This window comes from Pseudopipra pipra, chromosome 1 (genome assembly GCF_036250125.1).
Source record: "Pseudopipra pipra isolate bDixPip1 chromosome 1, bDixPip1.hap1, whole genome shotgun sequence".
Lineage (NCBI taxonomy): Eukaryota > Metazoa > Chordata > Aves > Passeriformes > Pipridae > Pseudopipra > Pseudopipra pipra.
This window is the reverse complement of record NC_087549.1, coordinates 134,885,628-134,903,237: the sequence shown is the minus strand read 5'-3', so window position 1 is coordinate 134,903,237 and position 17,610 is coordinate 134,885,628. Positions and strand designations below refer to the sequence as shown.

Below are 17,610 nucleotides of genomic sequence, written 5' to 3'. Positions count from 1 at the left end.
CTCAGGTGCCATAAAAAATTAATTTAGTCCCTATAAGGTTCAATATTGAGGATGGTTAGAGAAAGGCCATATAGGATAAAATCTGATAAAGCAGAAAAATAACCTAAAAGCACAAGTGGTTTTTTTCATTACAACAGAGTGCAGCATTTCTGTCTCCACAAGAGTTCAAGTCTGTTATGCCTTAAATATCTTCTTTAAGTATCTTCTTCTAAGGGGCCAAGACATGCATCAGCGTGGTAAACAAAGAATGACTGTTCATTCTCTTGGTTCTCTTCTCTTATGGAGAACAGGAGGAATTTCTTCACAGAAAGGGTGGGTAAGAGTTGGAATGGACTACCTCGGGATTTGGTGGAGTCACCATCCCTGAAGGTGTTCGAGAAATGACTGGATGTGGCACTTAGTGCTATGGGAAATAGAGGGGCAGGTTCTGCCTAGCAGAATTAAGCCACAGAAGAGGCAGAGTGGGACAAGGGAAAAAAAGTAAAAATGAGAATACATTTTTAGCTAGGATGTTCATGTATCTATCAATAACCAGTTTCTATATGGTTTGCACGTGTGAGTGCAGAATATGAGGGATTTATTAGATGAATACCAGAAATTCATAGTACTCATCTATGCAGTCATAAATTACCACTGGCTGCTCATTGTTTGTTCTCAGTTCCTTCAATAATTCTATTTTTCCTAATCCCTGAATTTATTCAACCTGTTTAAAATCAGCAAAATTTCCAATTCCCACATTTTAAAAATAACTGCTTTCTTGGAAAATGTTGGCTATTATTTCATCTTTTAGCCTGTGTGTAGGCCAGACCAGCACAGATATTGCCATTGGGGTTTTACTCAGTACCAGATAACTTACAAATCCAAGTAATCCACTTTCTCATCTGCCTTCATTTGTAGTTGAGTTATCTGTCATGAAAACCAAAAAGACAGTACAAACAATTAAGATTTAATGAGAACTGTTTCAAAAGGGAAATTTCTATTTGCTAGAAAAAAATAGGCAAAAAACCAAATTCTACTTTTAAAAATCTTTCCAAGAAAACTCTGTAGTTTGAAATCCAAATTCTTACTAATGAGAAATTGTGAAATTATCATCCTTATAAAGTCTGTTATAAACATGTGTTTGCATCTGTTAACTGTAACTTCTATAAATATTATTGTTGCTTGTTAATGTGGTATTTTTCCTTTTACTTTACCTCAGATTACTATTTCACGGGTGGATTTCATTCTTCCTAGATGTTCATATAGCAACTTCTCTCACAGTTCACCAAGATCAAAATATTCTTTACTCGACATTTATCTGTATTTTTGTCTTTGTGTAACCATATCTGTTTCTGTGGTTCTGTTATTTCAGTGCTGTCCAGCTTCACAGCTCTGCCTCCTCTCTTCTCTATATCCCCTCTTTAACCACCACCATGGTGATTGGCTTTTCCCATCTTTCATCCAAAGCACTGGTATATGTGTCATGTCAGGTTCAAACTGCATCACCACTGTCCTTGGAATGTATTTCAAACTGTGCCTTAAAAATGCATGTGTTCTTTCTCCTCAATGATTCTAAACAACTACAAACTATATAATATGTTTATATGAAATTAGCACTATGTAATAACTGAATCCAAACTCTACACAACACATCTGACTTTCTTTTCCCATCCTGAACACTTTACTTATCTTTACTTTTCTTCATCTAAATTGGGCTAACTCCCATTTTTTTTTCACTCTGACCTAGAATGATGATCTCTAGAATAAATGCTTTGTAATTTCATCCACTGTAGTTTGTATAAATACAGCAAAGCAGGAGATAGGTATTGAAATGGAGACTAATAAAGTTACAGAGAGGTTGAAACTGTCATCTGTTTTCTTTACACAGATTTGTTTCTTTTGGTCTCAGAACAAGCATAGCAGTACTATAATGTTTTCATGTATACCAGACTGCTAAAATTAAGTTTTTATTTAAGAATAAAGTGTTTTAAAGTTTCTATGGCCTGAGAGAAGGCAAACACATGTATGTATGTGGACTTTGCTGTGAGAAGCAACTCCCCACTTCCCTGCAATCATATCAAATTTAGTTTTCCCACTGTGAGATGTTTAGGCCTGATATTCATGTCATGTATATCCAGTTACACTAAGGTAGCAAATTACTGAACATAATCATATCTGAGAGATTTACCAAAACTATGATTTTTTTTTCTTTACATCTGCTGACTATTTTCATTTTTTCTTCTAAGGAAAATATGGTTCTAATAATGTTTCTTGTGCAATAAGAATCGTTCATATTTTTAAGTTATGTTTTCTTAGCCAGCTAGACTGTAACCAATATCAGAACTTGTCAGAGATGTTCTGGTTCACATTACACATTTCAATAGTCTTTTGCCTGGAGTTATTTTAGAGAATGAGCTATTGAAAACAAGGACAAGATTATCCTTCTCCCTCCCCCCAAATAAATAGTTAAAAAAAAAAAAAAGCATAAGTAGGGGTGAAATTTCTTTTTATGTAAAACAAAACTAATTTTCTTCTCCAGGCATTTTGGCAAACAATTAGCATGATTTATCTGTGATATATTAATTACTTGAAAAGTAGCCTGAAAAGAATGGCAAAGCTATATTTCCTGTCAAAGTATTTGAATGCCATGAGATACAGCCATGGCCATGGACCATAAAGTCCAAACAATTGTTTTAGCAGTCTGCCAGCTAGTAGCTGTGAATAGCTCATATGGCAGCAATACAGATGGAAATCCTTCAGTCAAACATGCCCACTTCATACTCAGTTGTTTAAAATGTGTATTGCCCACTTAAACTAAATCTACCTTGGATGGTTAATTCTTGGTCATCTTTCTGTCTTCGAAAGGGGAAAGTCAGATGGAAAGCAAGGTAATATTTCAATTTATTTCCAAGAGTCCAGATCATTCATATAAATGAATGTCATGACAGCCATGAAAATGTTATGATAGATCATAGGATTTTCTTCTGCATGTCTTGGCTGACCACATCACAAAGAACCCATGTAAAATTACTGAAAAATCTTTGCAAGGGCTCAGTCTTTCCTGGAACTTTTGCTCAGGGTCCTGATAGATCCAGGCAACAATTTTCCAACAGGAATAGCACTGAAATCAGTGTATGGGTTTTTTTGTCCTCAACTTCTTCACAAATAAGTGGGAATTCATTTGTTTTACTTTGAATTGGGGGTTTGGCAGTGATTTTTTTTTTCTCCTTTTTTTCCTAATTTTTTTTTTATTTTCTAAAGATGCTTAATGTCATTCTTTCTGCTTGGAAAAGTGAGCCTTAACAAGGTTTTTAGCAGATTGCCTTCCTGATACTTTTTATTCCTGGTCTGGCTTTGGTGAAAGATAATTGTCCTCATTATCATCCTGAATTGTGAATGATATTATTTATCAAGAGGGGTAAGCTGGTTTTAAATAGCTTCATGTATGGTTTATGTTAATTACAGTGACTGACTGGAGAAGTCAGAGTTTGAGAAGGATGGGGAGAGAGAAAAACGTGTGAACTCAAGGACTTAAAAGTGTACCTGAAAGCATTGTATAGATTTGTGTGTCTTCATTGATAGCTGAGTACAAGTCAAGATCTTCATTCCCATCTTGCTGACTGAACCCAGTAATTATTTGGAGTATGATGCCTGGCTTTGCTCTTCAGTTGAACGAGCAAAGACAAGAATGGAAAGTAATGTCTGACAAATATGTATGTGCAGAGATGTACAGGGCATGGTTGAACGAGGCTGACCTAAGACAGAAAACAAAGCCAAAGTTCTACATGTGTCTTGGCCACTTGCTCAGCTCATCCTGACTCTCAGGAAAAAAGCTCAATTAGCTGGCATCTGGCAACTTTTTAGGCCACTGTAATTTGGTTATGTTTGATTAGGGTATTAGTCTGCCTATATATGCCAATATACATGTATACAACTCTATAATTTGTGTATCTATGTGTAAATCAGCAGAAGACAGTTGGAGATTCTTTTTGAACAATTCTACCCAGTGTTTCAAAGGAGTTTGGGTCTGAAACCCTATAAAGGACCTTTGTGTGCCTCCTTGGTAAAAAGTAAGCCTGTTCACATCTGTCAGCAGCAGTAACAGAAGGCCCTGAAGTGCAGAGGTGCTTTTCCATTGCCTTTGGAGAGGCATGTACTTCATGTGATAGTTTCTTCTTTTTTTTTCTAAACATGCATATTATTACATAAAGATCTAATTGTTAGGGATCCCAATTTTTCTTCAGCACAGAGAGTTTGAAAGAAAAATCCCATGTTACATAGAGCACTATAGCTTTATTTTTGATTAATAAAAATTGTGGCAACTGATGAATATCTCTTTATAGCAAAAACCACGGATATATTTTTCTGCATTATGCATGATTGCATGAGTGAGTGTTACAAAAGCTGGCATTTTTCTCTTCTATTGGCTATTACAGTGGGTTACTGCCATTTATGGCATTTTTTTCAGAAGAGCAAACACATTCAGTACCAAAATCAGAAAGCATATTGAATAGCTTTCAAAACCTCACACACTGGCAAAGCAAGATGTGTGATTGTCCGCCACAATTGCCTCCTTCTGTTTTTCATGAGCTACAATAAGTGTCTTCCAACTAAACTGAATTAATATTTTTTTCCAGACATATAATAATCACACATAGTATTAGACTGCATTCTGAACTTTGGCAAAGGAGTCATAGAACATTTTTCCTGCTAACTTTGCTAAGTGTTCACTGAAGGAACTGCTCAAGCACCCCCCTTAAATGTTGTTAGTGAGGTGAGTGTCAGCTCTCTGCTGAAAGTAGAACACCATAAATTAATCCTGTTACTAGAAGAGAGTTGTCTGTCAAAAACATGAATTCATTTAAACTTTTCTTAATCCCCATAGCAGCCAGCATACACGCCATCTACACTTGGATTTATTTCTCTGTAGCCAGAAGTCTGACAGTCTGACATTTCTAAGGCAGTCACTTTTCTACCTTCTGCATTTATTCCCCCTTAGCTCATAAAGAATATTGTTATGTGAAGTGTTAAGCAGTGCACAGCATCCAGTTTAAAATGGCACACTTGGGATATAAGGTTCTGTATGGATTCCTCCTATGAAGGAAAAAAGTGAGGGAGGGAACCTGGAGAATTCTGTGGAAATTGTTATTGAAAGGGCTGATAGAAACATTTTGGCTTCTGTGTTCCTAATTTTACTGTAAGGGCCCTTACAGCACTAGTCACTGTTACTGATTATTAGTACTAGTTACTGACCTAGTACATGTTTTAATATTCTCCAGGCTGAAATCTAGTATTCCTGGTCTCAGCCCCTGAGTGAATTAGTAAGGGCAATGTTCCAACAGCTCTAATCATTAACTGTGCATGAGTCAGAGATTTACTCCTCCAAAATCAGGAAGAAATAATTAGTTAAAAATAAGTAACCTTATAAATATACAGACATTTTCTTTTTAATTTTGTATTGCTTTTTGTATAATGTTCTGTTAGGAAAAACTTGGGTCACATTTCTAAGTCAGATTTCTAACCCAGCAGGCAGCATTCTCAAGAAATCATAAGACTTAAGGATCTGGAGTTTGATGATAAGTCCTACATATTATGAAACACCACAGAAGCTGGCAGGACAGCCAGGGTGTTATAAGGATTTATAAAGCAGCACAAGATTTTTAAGGTGATCAGGACTAACCTGTTTGTTATATGTGTACGTTAGAGCATATCTGTGATGGACCACACAAATGACTAAAATTCTAGATAAAGACATTAGTAGATTGTGATTTTAGGTACACTGATGCATGAAACCTTTTTGACTTGCAAATACCAAAGTACAGCCTAATGGCAGAAAATTATTGACCTCTTTCTGTGTAATGTTTCTTTGTTCTCCTTGTGATGAATTAGGAACATGAGTCTGGTAGCTAGCTTTCGAGTATTTATCCCACAGAAAATGTTTTCAACAGAGGCCTTTCAGGTGACCAAGTGTACAGAAAAAAACACCATTAAAAAGACACAATTAAAAGTGAAAATGTAGTAGTAGAATGAATAGAGAACAGACATGGAAATGACCAACCTTAAACAAAAAAAGGCCTGAACTGTGACTTCATCCCTTCCCCCTAAACTGTTACACAATTGAAGAGTTAAGCATAAGTATTACTACACTGCAGCTGTGATATGTTGGAAAACAGATTTCAGAGATCTGTGGCGACCAGCTTAAATGAGTATACTTAACCATAATATTTTTCTTACTCTTTCAGTTGTGCTTATGATTAGTCTAAACCTGCCTATTTGATAGGAACTATTTAAGAAATCTACTTATACTTGCAATCTGTAGGACTCGAAATGGGGGAATGGAAGACCAGAGTGAATCTCCAGGGTCATCAAATACAGACCACAATTTTATGCCCCCCTCTTTTTTTTTTTTTCCCAAGAACTACATAATGTAAGCACCTTCTTAAATTAATCAAACTGTATCTGAAAAACCTGTGGACTTTTTTCCTCTCTTCTACATCTGTTATGTTGGCTGCACAATTGCTCTAGAAACTCACTTCCTGATAGAAACTTTTTCCTAATTTCTGTGTATCCATATTCATAGACTTTTTTAGCTTCAGAGCTTGTGCTGTCACTGAGAATGTGTTTTATTTTTCTTTTCTTCATGCTTGTTGATGTTTATCTGCACTTGCTAAGCTAGACAAGGTAAGCTCTTCTAGTGTCTCTTGCCTACCAATCTAGTAATGTCCTGCTATCTCCACAATCGCTGTCTTGCTTGTTCATATTTGATTTTCCAGAACATCAGTGACCATGTTTATCCACATTTTTCCAGGTGAAATGTCACCATTACCTTGTGTATTGGCATCAAGATTCTGTTTTGCCTGAGAATACCTGACACAGTTCACATTTCTTCTTGCCGTTTTTGCAGCCACATCACAAACTTTGCTCGTTGACTGTGATCAACTGATAGACAACAATTCTTCTTTCCAAAACAAGTCTTATGTATTATTATGTAGCAAATATTTTTATTCCTAGTCCTTATGTCCATGCTTTCAAAACAGTTTCTTTTAAATTACTATTTAGGTTCTGACTCAGCATTAGTCCAAACTCTTTTCTTTTTTCCAGCTCATAATACCAAGGTGCTTCTACATTGCTCACAAAAATATTAGTGCAGTTGATTTCAGTATAGAACCTTAAGAGGAACTACTTTGTCCTCAAATTCTTAGGATTATATGGCTTTCCAACTGCTTATCACTTTTGGCCCCAAAAATGGGAAAAGAAATTTAGATATAAAATTCCATCTGCCAAGTTTGATCATGGGGAACAATGTAGCTTTTCCTCATAGCTAGAGACTAGATTCGGTTTCCACCACCACATCTTTTCAGAAATTCAGGAATCCTACCTTTTTTGTTCAGCAAAACATCCATCCCTTTCGGTTTCCTCTCTCTGCTTACCTGGGTTTTGGGACAAAGCCAACTTAGGCAGCTGAAACTGCTCTTATGTTGCCTATGTATTACAGACACAGTGTTCTGGTAAAAGCCAAACAAATCAACTCAAATGTAAGAAATCCCATGAAACACCTGGATTCTGGTTTTAGTTTATAGTGTTGATGTTCAGCAGTAAGATGTGTCCAGGAACAGTTATAATGCTCAGGATGTTTGCTCCTCTGTCTGTTGAAAATAGAAATTTCCTGTTAATTTAGAATACATGTTAAATTAATTCATCCTTGTTTCTTTTCTTTTTAAAGTTTGCTCACACAACTACAGTTTTGAAACTGGAGTGCTAACATCTCCCAACTATCCCAATAACTACCCTGTCCGGACTGAATGCATATACACCATCACAGTGGGAATGAACAGACAGATTGTGCTGAACTTCACCGACTTCATCTTGGAAGGGAATAAACGCTGTACAGAGGATTATGTAGAAATCAGGCAAGGCTAATTATTTCTCTTGTTCTTATTACTGATAACCATGTCAATTGTCCAAATCCACTTAGGCATGTTTGCAAAGCTTTAGTTTTAACTCTACACCTATGCTGTCAATGTGGGAAAGGACTTAGCAGAGAACTTAAAAGGCTACCTTTTTCCTCCTCTCATCCTGCTCCATTGTCAGCTTTCCCATTTGATGAATTACAGTTCTGAGAGCAAATGAAGTATATGAACTGTGTTCCCATGCACTGCATTTGGGTTGTTTTCCTTAGTGCAGAAACAAAGAGTTTTATTGCCTGTTTTGTGACGTATTCTCTATGGTATTTGAAAAGTCATGGTAGTCAAGTGAAGTCCCAGGTGACTGGAAAAGGGGAAGCATTGTACCCATTTTTTAAAATGGTAGAAAAGAGGACCCTGGGAACTACCGACCTGTCAGCCTTACCCCTGTGCCTGGGAAGATCATGGAACAAATCCTACTAGAAGCTATGCTAAGGCACATGGAGGACAGGAAGATGAATTGAGACAGCTAGCATGTTTTCTATAAGGGCATTCTTAACCGACCTAGTGGCCTTCTATGATGGAGTGACTTCATCAGTGGATGAGTGACGTGAGCCTGTGTGGTCTTCTGCAAAGCCTTTGACACCGTCCCCCACAACAGTCTTCTCTCTAAATTGGAGAGAAATGGATTTGATGGGTGGATGGTTCAGAAGATGAGGAATTGGTTGGATTGTCACATCCAGAGTGTAGTAGTCAATGGCTTGATGTGCAGATGGAGATTGCTGACAAGTGGTGTCCCTCAGGGTCTATACTGGGACCAGTGTTATTTAATACCTTAATTAATGATATAGATGAAGGGGCTGAGTGAACCCTCAGCAAATTTGCAGATGACAGTAGGCTGAGAGGTGCAGTTGACACACCTGAAGGACAGGATGCCATCCAGAGGAACCTGGACAAACTTGACAGCGAGCCCATGTGAACCTCATAACATTCAACAAGGCCAAATGCAAGGTCTGTAGCAAGATCCTGCTCCTGGGTTGGAGCAAGTCCCAGTATCAACACAGGCTGGGGAATGAATGGATCAAGAGAAGCTCTGCAAAGGACTTGCAGGTGCTGGTGGATGAAAAATTGGACATGACCTGGCAATGTGTGCTTGCAGCCCAAAGAGCCAACCATATCCTGGGCTGCATCAAAAGGAGAATGGCAAGGTTGAGGGAGGTGATTCTGCCCCTCTGCTCTGCTCTGGTGAGATCCCACATGGAATACTGCATCCAGCTCTGGGGCCCCCAACAGAAGAAGGGCATGGACCTGTTGGAACAAGTCCACAGGAGAGCTATGGAGACAATCAGAGGGCTGGAGCACTCTCATATGAAGAAGGGCTGAGAGAGTTTGGGTTGTTCAGAAGTAATTTTTTACAATTGGGGTGGTGAAGCACTGGAACAGGTTGCCCAGAGAGTTGGCGGATGCCCCATCCCTGGAAACATTCAAGGTCAGGCTGGACAAGGCTCTGAGCAGGCTGATCTAGTTGAAGCTGTCCCTGGTTATTGCAGGCAGGGTAGTACAGATGACCTGTAAGGTCCCTTCCAACCCAAATTATTCTATGATTTATGATTCTATATTCTGTTGTATGTTTATAGTCTTTAGACAGCAGTTACTCTGGGATGTGACATGAGGAACATGTACATAATCTGCTATTTTTGTCTACACTGGCATCACCATTAAATTTAGGACTAGCCCAGTGCTTTCTAGGAAATTTTACAGGACAGAGACAAGCAGAAGAAATGCAGGAAGGTTACCTGCATGCCTACAATACAGCAGCACCAAGTACATGTCCTTTCTACCGTGTAGCTGTAGATGGGATTTTCACTTTGCAGTGTTGGTGCACCATTTTTGTCCTCATGAACCAGCTCCCTGGGTGAACCATGTCTGCAGAATGCTGGGGTTTTTTTTTCACTCTGAGCATGCCATGAGTTTCCATTACCTCATTGAGCACCATGATAAAGCTGATTCTGAACATTATACCAGATATTCTGTATGAATTATTCCTTGGTAAGTAGTGCCTTATTTTTTAAAACCGAACAAAAGTTGATAACAAATACTGAAGTTGCAGTATTGAGATTCTGAATTCCAACTGAGTTAGCTGTGGGGTTTTTTTTCAGCTGTACATACAAACTGGAGAAAGCTATGAAAACCTGAAAAGCTTTTTCAATATTTTCTAAGTAAAGTGTTTTGTTTTTTAGTTTTTAAAACAACAATCTGAAATTAAATTTAATTTAACTTTATTTTAACAAGTAACACTTTAATTTGGGGCAACCTTTTTTCACTTTTTCACCTTGAGAACTGAAAACATTTATTTATTGCATAAATCTACCTCTTTTTTCACTGTGAAGAGCTCAGCAGTATTAAACAGATTTTAAAATATGGCCAGAACATTCCTAAGTGCAGTTCAGCACATTGCTGCTGCCATAACTGGATTTCCAGAGTGTCTCATCAAACCTGATACCATTAAAAGGGGAAGCTAGATAAGTCTTAGGTGAAGTGTCACTTTGGTTTCTTGTCCTGAGATATCCTCTGATAAATTGCACTCAGTCAACTAAGAAAATTGTTCATCTGACCACAGCTGCAGAGGCTGAGATGCAAGTGAGGGGAGGTTCTGGCATAGTTCTTCAACTACCAGTAAAATGAGCAAGCAGTTTAACCTACGAGGATGACAAGAAAACAGTGGCAAGGTCTAAGTAGAAATTTCACTCAGAAGCAGGTATAAATCTGTCAAAATGTAATTAAAAGTATTACTGTCACTTAAAAAGCATCATATCAAGATCACACCCACATATAGATATAAGTGTATTTATTATTGTCCTAATTACCCGTGGGGTGTTTGTAGTATGAAAGTGTTTAAAGATAAGGTCAGAAAGCAATTGATAAACACGTTGTCACTGTCTTTTTTATTCCCATGAGAGATGTGCAGGAGGCAAAACAGAACATTAACTGTGCATCCTGATTACAGTATTAAAAAATATTACTAGAAGTATTACTTAATTTAAAAATAAGAAACTAAGTGGTTGTACAAACAATTTTGAAGACTAAGAAGATATTTCAAAATGCACATCATATCAGTAAAATTACTTCAGAAATGAATTCCCATTTGTGTGGTAGCAAATAAACATGTTTTTTTTAATAAGTCAACTTATCTAGTTTTGCACCAGGCTAACCCGTGAGCAGTGAAACTGTTGTTTCAAATTAGAGGATTACCTTTGGTTGCACCTAGTAGAATACAGAGCAAGTCCTGCTCTCTGCAGCACCAACTCTACCTGAGACACTTCTTGAGCCTGTTATTGTGTTGACACCCTCTGGACAGGCTGCTCAGATGAGAGAGTGACATACCCAGCAAGCAGGTGGCTGTGGTAGGGCTTCTTACTGCAAGTAGCAGGAATCCTCTAGTATTTAGTAGTGATATTGCTGTGGAAGATGAAGAGACAGGATTGGGCTTTCCCAGGCTTGACAGAATCCCAGTATTTTGGATTTGTTAACATTTCCCATGGTTTCCCTCTTTGACCCAAGGTTTTTATTCTCTGTCATTCTAGAGATGGAGGCTATGAAACTTCTCCTCCTCTTGGAAAATACTGTGGTACAGACCTGCCTCCTGTTATAATCTCTCATGGTAACAAGCTGTGGATAAAGTTTGTAAGTGATGTATTTGGCACCAGAAGGGGATTTTCAGCAGAGTGGGATGGTACAGCAGCAGGTAAAATTACTGCATCAAGTACAGAACTATTTTACACATCTCATTTTTGATCCTTTGTGTTTAATTTCTCACCTTTTCCCCCACATCTTTTCTGCTTCCCATCTTCTAAAATCTGTCCTCTAATTATATAGCAACATATATGCACGTTGTTAACATAAAGGATCCAACTTTCTTGATCCTTGTGCTTTCTTTTTCGCTACAGGGAAGGACATACTATTTGTTTGATAAAATGTTGCATCAATTATCTCATATGTTTAGGAAAGTGGTAATCAAGAATTTAATTGAGAGGTTTCTATTTGAAGGTTAACTGCCTATCAGAAGCACTTTTCAAATTAGATAGTTAATATTTCTATGTGCTATGGGCACTCTTCTGCTTACAATGCTGATGGCTAGATGCAGATTTTTGGGGCAGCACTGAAGATGTTCAGAGCATGTGAAGAAGATCAGTAGTGAGAATCTCACACATCATGTCTAGTTCTCTACTATTCTAGATGTTAAGTGTTGGTTTGGTTTCTTTGCCATTTTCAGGTTGTGGTGGGACTTTGATGGCAGCTTCTGGTATCTTCATGTCTCCCAACTACCCTATGCCATACTACCACAATTCAGAGTGCTACTGGTTCCTCAGAGGAAGCCGAGGAAGCCCATTTGAAATCCAGTTTGAGCAGTTCCATCTAGAGTATCACCCGAGGTGCACCTTCGATTACCTTGCGGTATGTACCACGTGATGCTTTGCTCTATAAGGGGGTATGATGAGCACACAGGCAAGGGAAAACACAGAGCCTTGGTTTTCAAGTGTTACTGGGTGAACAAACCCAGAATAGAAAAGCTCCTTGCTGATATGCTACCTTCATATCACAGAGCTGTGAGAGGCAAGGCAGCGGTGTTTGTGTAGCTGCTGGTAAGAAAAGCATTTATGTCTAGATAGAAAGGCCACTGAAACGAGAATCTGTCTATATCTTTTAAATTTGCTGTGTTTTGAACAAAGGCTTTAGTACGTTTTCTTAGTAAATTACATGGAGAAAACCACAACTGTGTCAATAACCCTATTGTTAATTCCAAATTTCATATTTGAATTGTTGCATAAATTATTTGAATATTTTTAATAAAGTTGAAATGGAGTGAAGGTTTCCCCTCTTGGTGAGCAAGCCCCTCAAAACCCACCAGTATTCAGTTACTGGCTTTCTGGTTTTCCACTGATTTGCTTGTTTCTGAAATGCCTGTCAGGCTTCCTCTGCACAGGAATAGAATTTAACCTCTTATATACCCAGTAACAATTCCCTAAGCAGACATTTCACAGTGGGAAATTACTTGGGTTTGTAATACCATCAGCTTTATTCTATTTATTTTTTAATTTTTTTTAGGTATATGATGGCAACAGCAGTAATGCTAGACAGCTAGGTAAATTTTGTGGGAATCAGATACCAGAACTCATCCATTCCAGTGGAGACAGCGTGTATGTAAAACTAAGGACAGACAACAGTCTGCAAGGTGGAGGTTTCTTAGCCAAATACAAACAGGGTAAGTAAGTAAAAAAAGATGAGAATAAGTTTCAACAGTTCATATTGTTCATGAAACTTCTTGCAGCCCACATGAATCTTACCTATTCATGAGCAGAGGACAATGTGTACAGCATACTACTGACCCAGATTCTCTAGTCTGCTACAGTTATAGAACAGAGAGCTAAAAATTATCTGCCCATCTCCTTATGATGGAATTAATCTCCTCCTTAAGAGAAAGCTGGTGAGGTGTCTCTACTTTTATTACCTGCACCAGTGGCACTTACCACTCCAGATTTACTCAGAATAACAGGTGCTGGAAGTCCATAACAGGGTAGATTAGACTGTTCTTTCTCTTCTGCTCATCCAGTCTCTTGACTTTTAAACAGAGAAGGCAGATACAGCAAGCTTCTCTGATTTTCTAGCTTCTTGTGAGGCAGGATGACAAAGGATAATTGAGTTACTGTAAGCCATCCTGCATCATTGTAGGTGCTTGGGATAAGTTAGCCTACGTGGAACACTTAAAATGGTTTCATTTTTTATATCTTGTGGTAAGGGTCATACTTTTCTTGCAAACACTTTTTTGTAAAGTAGTTCTACCCCAGAAATATTAGAATAATCACATTTGGAGAAAAAATCCAAGAAGGCACATGACAAAGTTATTTTATTCACAGTCTTAATCTTGAATATAGTCCCAGTATTTACTTTTCTCCTTATACACTTTATACTTTTTATATGGTTAAATGCACATTGGAAGATACATAACTTCACTGCATACAAAATGATTTGCAAGCATCTTTGTGCACCCTAAATATGACATGCCCAAGTGATAGGGATTGCTGTAGGTTTACAGACATTTAGTTGGACAGTAGTAAATGGATTACAAATAAACCAAAGCTATTCATCCTCACATGACACATACAATAACGAGAAGAGTGGGGAAGCTTTGGCTCCCTAATTCCTTACAGATATCACAGAGTCATCTACCATGTACTTTTCAGACTGCAATGTCAAGAAGATATATTAGAAGAGGTTTCCCCTCCCTTTCATTAATTAAACAGAAAGAGCACTTTCAAAGCACTCAGATGAAGAACCTGAGCTATCAGATAATGTGATTTACATTCATATTTAATTCCTGAAGATGAATCAGAGAAGGCTTTTAATGGCAATGGCTTGCCCAAAAGCTAAAATTATGTAGGCGGTATGGTGTAAAATAAGGATGCCAGATACATTTACATGTACGTGAAAGAAATGTAATGATGAATTGAAAAACATTGCAAAGGAAAACATGGTATCAAGTTAACATTCAAAGGCACCTTTGTGCTTGATATGTTTCTAATAAGATCTTGGTGGCAGGGGGTAGCAAATTTTACCCATCTTGCATTCTTCAAAATCCATTTTGTGCTCTTCATTCTGTCCTTTCAAAGAGTTGTTGCTTCAGTGTAGCTTTGCAGACAAGCTCCTCTTCACCTGACCCTGACCTTCAGCTGTATCCCAAGCATTTCAAAGTACTAAAAACACAGACCTTGCTGCTCTTTATATGTTTGGAAAGAATAAAAGATGTGCAGGAGGTAGGTGTGCTACCCTTGGTGACAGACAATAGAACAGTTATGCAAGTGAATTTCAGCCATTTCTGCTGTTCAAACACTGCAGATTTGCTGTACAAAGCAAAGAACCTGTCCCACTCCCCTCCTGCTGCCAACTTCTCTGTGCATTACACTGCTCTGCTCCTGATACACATCATATGCTGCTTCCAGACAAGGGAGTGCCCATGCTGATGTTTTCTGTCTTTAGGGAAAAGTGAATACAGGAAAATGAGACTCACTGACTTGATGCCATAATTGTAATTTCCTTCTTTATCTAGTTTAGTTTATTTTTATTTTCTTGACACTTCAAGGAAAGCTGTTATTATTCCAGATGAGTGTCCAGTTCCTATGCTAGGATTCTATTAGATGTCTCACAAGAAAAATCATGGCTCCTTTTTTAAAAAAATTCACAATAGCTTCCTGTTTCTGGAGCCAGAAAGCCCAATACTAGTAGTGTACTTTCTATTTGTTGTTTAAGCCAGGTTTATAATTTTTTCGTAGTTTGCTGAAATAACCTACTTCAATCTATTAGTTCATCTTTGTTAAGCACCCTCCCCAAATTGTTTCAAATGACAGGGCAAATTTCTGCCATTATCTATCAGAATGTGTTTCAGGAAAAACCAGAATTAAAGAAAACTGCCAAAAGTATATGTACTGTATATACTGATGAGGCTGCAAGTTTCAGAAAAGAAGGTCGTAATAGAGCCGAAGGATTCAAGTCTGGATTTTGTTTGAAACATAAATATGTTCTTCAACAGGTCACAATTCTCTTTCTATATGACTTCTCTAATCTGAATAAAATTATTTCTCACCTTGTAATACTATCAGTAACTTCAATTTGTAGTTTTTTGATTTATTGGATCGCTGCACAAATATGATCTGTTATCACTTCTTTTTCAGTTTGCCATGAAGTACTGACTGTTAATCGTAGCCATGGCATATTGGAAAGTTTAAATTATCCAAATAATTACCCATTAAATGAGCACTGTAGCTGGACTGTCCAAACTACCATGGGGAACACTCTCAACTATAGCTTCACGGCCTTTGATTTAGAAGATGGATTGGACTGTGATCGTGACTTCTTGAAGGTAAGTAGAAACAAGAAAAATCAGGTCTCCACCAATAAAGGAGAATAATAAGGATGCAGAAGAGCAAGGGGAAATTTATTGTATCTAAATTTAACCACTGAAGGTCAAGTGTTAAATCCAAATGATTTGGCCCTGTTTCCTCTGCAATCAGTAGGGAGAGAAGCATTGCTGCCTCAAGACAGGTCTGTGCAAATGGGAGGATGAATCCCAAATCCTTGGTTTGCTACAGTCTAGCTACCACCTGAGTTTAGATGCACTGGCTTTTATGGGTGAAGTGAGATGTCATGATTCCAGCTTCATGTAAAGAAGAAGAAATCCTGGGATTAGTAAATCGATTGCAAAAAGGCAATGAGCCCAATTATTTTCCTCTTGGTTTTATCTGAGAAGGAGCAGGGTAGGTTCAAAAACTTTAATATGTAATATTTCTACATTTTTAAAGGGAGGGTTGCTGTGTCTCCTATTTGTATTTTTCTTTTCATAATTCATCTGCCTCTTTAAAGGGACTGAAAGAAAATTAAGGTATCCACAAATAAAATGTGGCATTTTTTAGCCAAATAAAGCCATCCAGTCAACCTAAAGCCAAATACCCTTTATTTTCATTTCCTTAAAAAAAATATCTCTAAGACAAAGAGGATATTTTCTTAAAATTTTCAAGGACAACTTAAAAGGTATTTTCTCCCAATTTTGTTCTTAGTACTGTGGGAAGTAGAGTGTAGTCATGATCACTGCTATACTGTGGGTCATAATCTCCTGCCTACTCTTTTGCTGTTTTGCTGAACTCATCCATCCTTCAGATCTCACCCTTGTACAGGATGCCAGCCTGTAGCTGCTGTGCTCTATTTAGGTTTTTGCGCTACAGGAGCTGAAATTTAGAGAAGTGTTAGAAAGACTACTTACAGCCAGGAAGAGGGCTATGGAATAGTGCCCATGTTTCTGGGGATACTTACACTGGGGTCTTGCAGAAGATTCAGCAACAGGCCTGCTGATGGGCTAGTCTGTTCCATCTAGATGTCCTCCCTCGTTCCCTCTACCTCCCTACTATGGCAGCTGTCACAGCTCAAAATTGGTAATAAACTGGCAAAAGTGATGTTCTTCAAGCTTTCTTCTCTTTGTGGCCAGGAACAGTAAGAAAGAACAGACATGTGAAGAAAATAAATAAGGGAGCACTACACTGAGAACTAACTATTAAACCCCGGTTCGTTTTTGTGAGGAGACTGAAAAAGAAACATTGGAGCCAGTGCCAGTCTCAAGATGCCTGAGCCCTTGACCCATGAAAAGCAGGAGCCCTGCACACAGTAGCCAGCCAGTGAGGAGCAAGAAACTTGCCAGAAGACACTATTCTAGATGTAAGTCAAGGCTGGAGGAATAATGCCAAAGGCAAGGACCTGATCCAAAGCACTTAAAAGAACAGAAATAAAACATATCTGAGGGAGTGAGGAGACAGGGAGCACTCTTTGTTTTAACAACTTTTCAGTGCTTTCAATCAAAGAAAATACAGACTGAAAGAGGCATAAAGAGGAAAATGCAAGGGGAAAAGAGAATCATGGAAGTGTGTTAAGGAGGCTTTAATTTGTCATTTGTGTGACATTACTTACAAATCTTTCTCTAAATGCCATTAGGAAATACCACTTGGAAAAAACGTTCTCATTTGGTTGTTGCATGCTGCACAAATATGTGCCATAGTGTAAAAAGGAGAACAAGGTTGAACCAGCCAGGGAACTGAACACTGTTTGCTCCCACCCTGCATCTTGCGAAAGGGGAGCATATTGTGAAGGCTGGGAGCACTGTGTGGTGTAAGGGAAAGGGGGAGTC

General features: G+C 38.1%; 1 protein-coding gene across 2 annotated transcripts in view; it reads left to right on the top strand.

The window, feature by feature from the left end:
- CUBN (cubilin) overlaps nucleotides 1-17,610 on the top strand; it is a 143,353-nt gene that overhangs the window by 27,791 nt on the left and 97,952 nt on the right. For both annotated transcript variants that reach the window (XM_064634368.1, XM_064634362.1), the window contains exons 23-27: nucleotides 7,703-7,889; nucleotides 11,468-11,628; nucleotides 12,157-12,338; nucleotides 12,990-13,146; nucleotides 15,611-15,798. In XM_064634368.1, coding sequence (XP_064490438.1) covers nucleotides 7,703-7,889; nucleotides 11,468-11,628; nucleotides 12,157-12,338; nucleotides 12,990-13,146; nucleotides 15,611-15,798 — 875 coding nt within the window. The remainder of the gene's footprint in view (nucleotides 1-7,702; nucleotides 7,890-11,467; nucleotides 11,629-12,156; nucleotides 12,339-12,989; nucleotides 13,147-15,610; nucleotides 15,799-17,610) is intronic.